At 45.0% G+C, this 7,897-nt stretch overlaps 1 protein-coding gene across 1 annotated transcript; it reads right to left on the reverse strand.

Annotated features, from left to right (window-relative positions):
- Nucleotides 1–353: 353 nt before the first annotated feature.
- On the reverse strand, nucleotides 354–5,762 carry LOC115126897 (L-selectin-like). Its single transcript, XM_029656529.2, has 7 exons — nucleotides 5,679–5,762; nucleotides 5,082–5,544; nucleotides 4,858–4,965; nucleotides 4,449–4,658; nucleotides 3,891–3,977; nucleotides 1,747–1,768; nucleotides 354–587 (listed from the first exon to the last, which is right to left on the reverse strand). The coding sequence occupies exons 1-7, from the start codon at nucleotides 5,679–5,681 to the stop codon at nucleotides 539–541; spliced, it is 942 nt and encodes a 313-aa protein (XP_029512389.1). The 5' UTR covers nucleotides 5,682–5,762; the 3' UTR covers nucleotides 354–538.
- Nucleotides 5,763–7,897: the final 2,135 nt, after the last annotated feature.

Below are 7,897 nucleotides of genomic sequence, written 5' to 3' on the forward strand. Positions count from 1 at the left end.
TATTCTGTAATGTATATAAAGTGTAATATTGGGATGCAAACTCAACATTGAATACATTTAAACATGGTACAGGTGTCTTATTTTGGTTAAGTCCATAACATACCTGTGTGTGAGGTGTATACTTTAATTTCAAAGTAGATTTGTTTATGACTACCAAGAAACACTCTGTGTGACCCTGATTTAGCCCACTGCAGTGAAAGGTGAAGAAAATATATTTTTTAATTGTGACTTCCTTTGCAATTTATAGGAACGCATACACACTCACTGTTCGCCTGGGTGCTCGAAGCGTGAAGAAAAAGCTGTTGTCCCCACGCACACTGATTTACCCCATATATATACTCTGAATCCCAAAATCAAGTGAGCTAAAATAGTTTTATTTACTTTTCTTACACAAAGCTGTTGAACTTGTAGAATTCACATAACATACAGTAACATAATTCTAATAATTTACAACATCCTATGTTTGATGTGGACTAATCCACACAGTATGTTGAAATAATAGGTAGATTGACATAATGTATGAAGTCTCAGAGGTCCATCAGTTGTCCCCTGTCTCGTTGGATGACGTCACACCCTCATCTGGTTCCCTTCAGGATAAGAGTAAAAGTCAAGATATCAATCAAAAACAACAACATACTATTACTGCACTTAGCCAGCACATGGTCTGAGTGAGAAGCCAACACATGGTCTGAGTGAGAAGCCAGCACATGGTCTGAGTGAGAAGCCAGCACATGGTCTAAGTGAGAAGCCAGCACATGGTCTGAGTGAGACGCCAGCACATGGTCTGAGTGAGAAGCCAGCACATGGTCTAAGTGAGAAGCCAGCACATGGTCTGAGTGAGAAGCCAGCACATGGTCTGAGTGAGAAGCCAGCACATGGTCTAAGTGAGAAGCCAGCACATGGTCTGAGTGAGAAGCCAGCACATGGTCTGAGTGAGAAACCAGCACATGGTCTGAGTGAGAAGCCATCACATGGTCTGAGTGAGAAGCCAGCACATGGTCTGAGTGAGAAGCCAGCACATAGTCTGAGTGAGAAACCAGCACATGGTCTGAGTGAGAAGCCAGCACATTGTCTGAGTGAGAAGCCAGCACATGGTCTGAGTGAGAAGCCAGCACATGGTCTAAGTGAGAAGCCAGCACATGGTCTAAGTGAGAAGCCAGCACATGGTCTGAGTGAGAAGCCAGCACATGGTCTGAGTGAGAAACCAGCACATAGTCTGAGTGAGAAACCAGCACATGGTCTGGGTGAGAAGCCAGCACATGGCATGGGTGAGAAGCCAGCACATGGCCTGGGTGAGAAGCCAGCACATGGTCTGGGTGAGAAGCCAGCACATGGCCTGGGTGAGAAGCCAGCACATGGCCTGGGTGAGAAGCCAGCACATGGTCTGCGTGAGAAGCCAGCACATGGCTTGGGTGAGAAGCCAGCACATGACCTGGGTGAGAAGCCAGCACATGACCTGGGTGAGAAGCCAGCACATGGCCTGGGTGAGAAGCCAGCACATGACCTGGGTGAGAAGCCAGCACATGACCTGGGTGAGAAGCCAGCACATGGCCTGGGTGAGAAGATAGCACATGGCCTGGGTGAGAAGCCAGCACATGACCTGGGTGAGAAGCCAGCACATGGTCTGGGTGAGAAGCCAGCACATGGCCTGGGTGAGAAGATAGCACATGGCCTGGGTGAGAAGCCAGCACATGACCTGGGTGAGAAGCTAGCACATGGCCTGGGTGAGAAGCCAGCATCTCTTACCTTAGTTGAGCATGCTTCTTTTCTAACAAAAAGATCAAAAGAGAAGAAAAAACATCTTGAATTGCTTGAAATTTTGTCCCTTGGCTTTAGCACCATGTAAAAACAGTTTAAAAAAAATACTCTTACCCTTTTTCTACCCAATTTCATGATATCCAATTGCTAATTACAGTCTTGTCCCATCGCTGCAACTCCCCTACGAACTCGGGAGAGGCAAAGGTCAGGGGCCACGCCTCCTCCGAAACACAACCCAAGCCGCACTGCTTCTTGACACACTGCTCACTTAACCCAGAATCTAGCTACACCAATGTGTCGGAGGAAACACAGTCCAGCTGGTGGCCGAAGTCAACTTGCAGGCGCCCGGCCCACCACAAGGAGTTGCTACAGCGCGATGAGACAACGAAACCTGTTCTGGGGGTTTAGATCTATGTCCATCTAATATATATCTATGTCTATCTAATATATATCTATGTCTATCTAATATATTTCATAGATCAATAAAAACAAAAAAGGCTATTTAAATATTATATATTTTTAAAACTATTATAATGTGTGTTCCTCTGGTTTGTGTCACTGGTGTGTCCACCTTGAAAAATCACTGATTTACAAAGATATACAAGGACACTGAGCTTTCTCTCCAGTGGCAAACTGTGGGGAGAGGGGGGTCTATATTAAGCAACATTATTATCTAATCACACCCTTTTAAGTATGTCATCGATTTGAAAGTTCCGTTGATTCTGTGTGACACAGTTGGTAGAGTAGGGTGCTTACAACACCAGGGTTGTGGGTTTGATTCCCAAGAGGGACCCGTATGAAAATATATGCATTATATGCAAATATATGCACTACTGTGAGTGTCTGTTAAAGGACAAACCAAATGTAAGATGACAATTAGGTGTGTCTAAACTAAAGGTGTTAGTCAACTTAGATGAAGGGAAATAGCATTGTGATTAATGATATCACTTTAGTAAAGAATTGTAAAGAATAAAGAAAATAATTGATGGCCATCTCAGAAAATCCTCATTTATCTAAAAATGTCTCATTGGTGTTATCATCATTGGTGTTACTACTCCTAAATATATATAGTCATTAAGTCCGGGATAAGGAGGGTTTAGCCTGTAGGGATATCCTTGTCTCATTGTGCACTAGCGACCCCTGTGGCGTTGTGTTGCGATGCACGCTGACCAGGTCGCTAGGTGCACGGTGTTTCCTCTGACACATTGGTGTGGCTGGCTTCCAGGTGCACAGTGTTTCCTCTGACACATTGGTGTGGCTGGCTTCCAGGTGCACAGTGTTTCCTCTGACACATTGGTGTGGCTGGCTTCCAGGTGCACGGTGTTTCCTCTGACACATTGGTGTGGCTGGCTTCCAGGTGCACGGTGTTTCCTCTGACACATTGGTGTGGCTGGCTTCCAGGTGCACGGTGTTTCCTCTGACACATTGGTGTGGCTGGCTTCCAGGTGCACGGTGTTTCCTCTGACACATTGGTGTGGCTGGCTTCCGGTGCACGGTGTTTCCTCTGACACATTGGTGTGGCTGGCTTCCGGGTGCACGGTGTTTCCTCTGACACATTGGTGTGGCTGGCTTCCAGGTGCACGGTGTTTCCTCTGACACATTGGTGTGGCTGGCTTCCAGGTGCACAGTGTTTCCTCTGACACATTGGTGTGGCTGGCTTCCGGGTGCACGGTGTTTCCTCTGACACATTGGTGTGGCTGGCTTCCAGGTGCACGGTGTTTCCTCTGACACATTGGTGTGGCTGGCTTCCGGGTGCACGGTGTTTCCTCTGACACATTGGTGTGGCTGGCTTCCGGGTGCACGGTGTTTCCTCTGACACATTGGTGTGGCTGGCTTCCAGGTGCACGGTGTTTCCTCTGACACATTGGTGTGGCTGGCTTCCAGGTGCACAGTGTTTCCTCTGACACATTGGTGTGGCTGGCTTCCGGGTGGTATGCACGCTGTGTTAAGAAGCAGAGCTTGGGTTGGGTTGTGTTTTGGAGGACGCATGGCCTTTGACCTTTGTCTCTCCCGAGCCCGTACGGGAGTTGTAGCGATGAGACAAGACTAACAATTGGGGAGAAAAAGCGGGTAAAAAAAAAAACTTGTTATCTTCTAAAAAAACATTTTTTTTATAAACAACTGGAACTTACTTTTTCTGTGATTGAAACAACAGCAGATGCAGCAGGACATTGAGAGCATCCAACCAGCAGCTACAGCCATTAGGACATGCTGATAACCTGAGGAAACACACAGTCAACCAGCAGCTACAGTCCAACATGGAAATGACCCAGACACAACCCCTCTAAAGACATGAGTCAGTCTCCCACCCGACAGGAACAAGCGTCTGTGCTGACAGCATGGAGCGTACCATTGTGTTGCAGTGTTGATAGATGCCCCCCCCTCCCACCTTTTGCTACAGTATATATGCAGTATATACAGTAATATCAAACTCCAAACAGCCTGCCTTGACTTGTATTATTGAGTTATTGAGTTATTTAGACAGGGTCCAATGTACAGCAAAAAAAAAGTCTCAGTATTCTGAGAAGTGATGAGTTGCACAAGATTTAGCTCATTTCCATCAGCAGCCTCACTTCCTCTGAGACACCAGGGGTGTAGCTAGCTAGCCTAGCCTAGCCTAGCCTAGCCCCATAACGTTGTTCTGTAACCCTTAGTACAGGATGAGAGATGGTATCAGGGGATTTAATTACTTGCACAAACTGGCCGTTGTCCGCTCCAGACCCAGATCCTGCTCCAGATGTCATCGCCCCAGACTGCAGTCCAGACCCTGTCCGTGCCACAGCTGACTTCTGGGGATCCCAGCAGTAGGTTCCCCTTCTCACAGCTCAACCGGCATGTAGAGTTGACAGCAGAGCAGTTCACAAACCCATCAGGTAGACATAAGGGGTCACATCCCTTAGCTTTAGGGGCAAAGAAAGGTTTCAGCACCACAGTGGGGTACAGTAGGGACCTGTCATAATGCCTGATGTGTAAATGAAGTACCACTCAGGAAATTTAGGAAGCAGATGTTGTAGCCATAGTGACCCTCATTAGAAAAGGTCATAGGTTAAAGGAGAGGTGTGACATGGTGTGAACAGCAGCTTCCAGATCCCCCCTCACCTGTTTGGCAAAAGTGTCCCTCAAACCCAGGTTCACACACACAGGTAAAATTGTTGATGGTCTCCAAGCATCTCCCTTGTCCCATGCATGATGTTTGGTTGCATTGGTCTGTGATATAAATATACATCATGTAATATATGTCACAATCTCAACACAGCTTTCATCAAATGATTTACTGGTGGCCTTTTAAAAAAAACAACTAAAACAATGGTTGAGTCCCTCACCTCTGTAGCATAGCGAGTATTTGAGATTTGAGCACATATCATCGTTCCACTTCCCATTATTCTCGCTGTTCCCTTTGTTGACGTACATCTCAACACACTCCTCACCCAGTTTGTTATTGGGTTCGTTGGGTGCCCAGGAAGAATTCCCAACCCACGTTCCGTTGGTTCCGACCCATGTCCAGTTTCCATTGATCTTCTTGATTCCGATCCAGTAATACGGAGACCCATTTCTATCAGGCAAGATGTTGAGGAGGTAATTATTCTCTTCCTGGTTTTGGATGACTACCATGTCTGTGTGGTTGTTAATCCAACACCACTCTCTTGCCATGGTCCAGTTCATGGTATTTGTGGAGGCATGATATGTCCAGCCCGTGGCATGTCCTCCACACATACCCAGGACTATGATAAGCATCCACATCATTGTTACTACCTGTGGCTGTCTGAAGAAGGGTCCATGGACTGCCTGTGTTTGTCCATAAACAGTAAAAATCCCACACTGTGGTTATCGAGACATAATTCTATCTACAATACAACAGTGAATGGTAAGGACGGCCAATTATAAGAGAGACCAAAGGAGAGCTCCCATCTCATACTTACCATGTGTCGGTCTCCTTCTCTGGCACTCAGACTGTGGTGTTGGGCTAACCTGGGTTTGGAATGGAGCTCAGTTTGGCTTTCAGAACAATTTGGCAAAGCCTCCTATATGGATTCCTATCTGCATTCAATGTATCACATGGAGTCCTTTTACCATTGATTCCCAAATTAACATAGAATACCCGGATGCTTGATCATTCACTAAATGTTTATTCTACGTTACAGTGAATGGGGTATGATTCATGACTGACTGAATAATGACTGTTAGTAACAGTAAAAAGTTCTGGGAAGTGCAAGGCATTCCAGGTAGAGTTTTGTTTTACTTGCCCCAGTTTCAGGAAATGAAAGATGAGATCTGTTTCTGTCCCCTCACGATGCTGACAGAGAGGTTAGCTAAAGATGAGATCTGTTTCAAAACAAAACATTTCTTGCACTATAACGGTGACAAATGGTGCCCACAAACTGTTAGGGCCTATATAAAACTGTCCCAACTGCAGTCCCAAAATCTTACACCTGCTACACCTGGCTACCAGTGAGCCTTGTCTGGCAGCGAAACAGTTCATTCAGCCTCATTTACTGCTTTTTAAAGAAACAGCTTTTATGGCTGACTTGCTTAAACAAATGTGGTTTCTAATGACAATTGAGATGTACAAACTATGGCATAAGGGGACGACAAGCGGATAAGAGGCAATCTCTTTAAGACATTAATGAGCGAGTTAGGAAGTAAGTAGTCATTATAGCTATTTGTTTAGCACTTTTGAAATGTACAACGACAGAATTCAGAACATGGACCGTTCTTAAAGTATTCTCCATGCACACCAAGTCAGAACCGTAGGATAAATAAAGGGGTATATAAGGGGTATATAAGCAGACTCCTCTTCGTCTGAGGAGGAGTAGCAAGGATCGGACCAAAACTCAGCGTGGTAACTGTCCATATTGATTTATTAAAAAACACAACTGAACACCGGAACAAAATAATAAACGTGCATCAAAGAAACAGTCCCGTGTGGCGACAAACACTGACACGGAAGACAAACACCCACGAAAACACAGGTGGAAAAAGGCTACCTAAGTATGATTCTCAATCAGAGACAACTAACGACACCTGCCTCTGATTGAGAACCATACTAGGCCGAACACAGAAACCAAACATAGAAAAACAAACATAGACTGCCCACCCCAACTCATGCCCTGACCATATAAACAAAGACAAACGAAAGGAACTAAGGTCAGAACGTGACACAGACAATGAAAGCTCTTACAATATTCAATGTTTTCATTTCTCTAAAACAGGTTATAGGCTGCATGGTCACCACCAAGTCAGAACAGCAAATATAGGGGTAAATAAATTATTAGGGTGAGACACATGGGCTACACATGGGCTACTTTCTTAGCTACCGTATACATATCTCCCTGGCATATTACATCATTCATGCAGCAGCATACAATACATTGTTGGACTCACCTTGTTGTGCTGTGCTCACTTGAACAGGAAGGTGACGCAGCGGTCCTTTATGGGCAAATTTTGTCATCAATGTCTGGCATTCTCTGGATTTATGTTGCTTTCAAAACAACTGGGAACTCGGGGGAAAAAAACAAGGTCGAGATATGATAACGTCATTGATCTTCAAGTCGTAGCTCGAGAAAGAGGCCGGATTTACAATTCCGAGTCGTATTTTCCCAGTTGGAGCTCGTTTATTCCCGACTTCCCAGTTGTCTTGAACTCACTGAAGTCAAAGTTTTCGCAGTTCCGAGTTAACAGTTGTTTTGAGCGCAGCACAAATCATGCTTCCTTGACAGCATGGACAATGTTGAATGTTTATGATTTTAAACATGGAAAAGAGCCTCTTCATCCTAGACTCCAATGAATAGCAGGCTAGTGATGGCTTTGCCATGCTTGCAGTTAGCCACTGTCAGTCATTCCGTTCAAACCATTCATTGTTAAATTTGCGATTTCCAACTTGTTGTGCAATGTCCAATGTCCAATGGCCGATGAGCACCGATACGTTTGATCTATAATGTCTCTTCATTATTTCTCTTCATATGACAAAGGTTAAAAATTATTTGCGAGTTGATTGTCAACTTGATTCATGATGACTGCTAGCTAAGATTTTGAAAGTATGATCTTGACATGATCAGTCCAATCAAAGCTACTGTACATATAATGTGATTTGACCTAATTTTATCTGTCGCCAATGACCTTGAGCCTTCTTGGATGGGCA

Source organism: Oncorhynchus nerka, unplaced genomic scaffold, assembly GCF_034236695.1.
Source record: "Oncorhynchus nerka isolate Pitt River unplaced genomic scaffold, Oner_Uvic_2.0 unplaced_scaffold_1829, whole genome shotgun sequence".
NCBI classification, from domain to species: Eukaryota; Metazoa; Chordata; class Actinopteri; order Salmoniformes; family Salmonidae; genus Oncorhynchus; species Oncorhynchus nerka.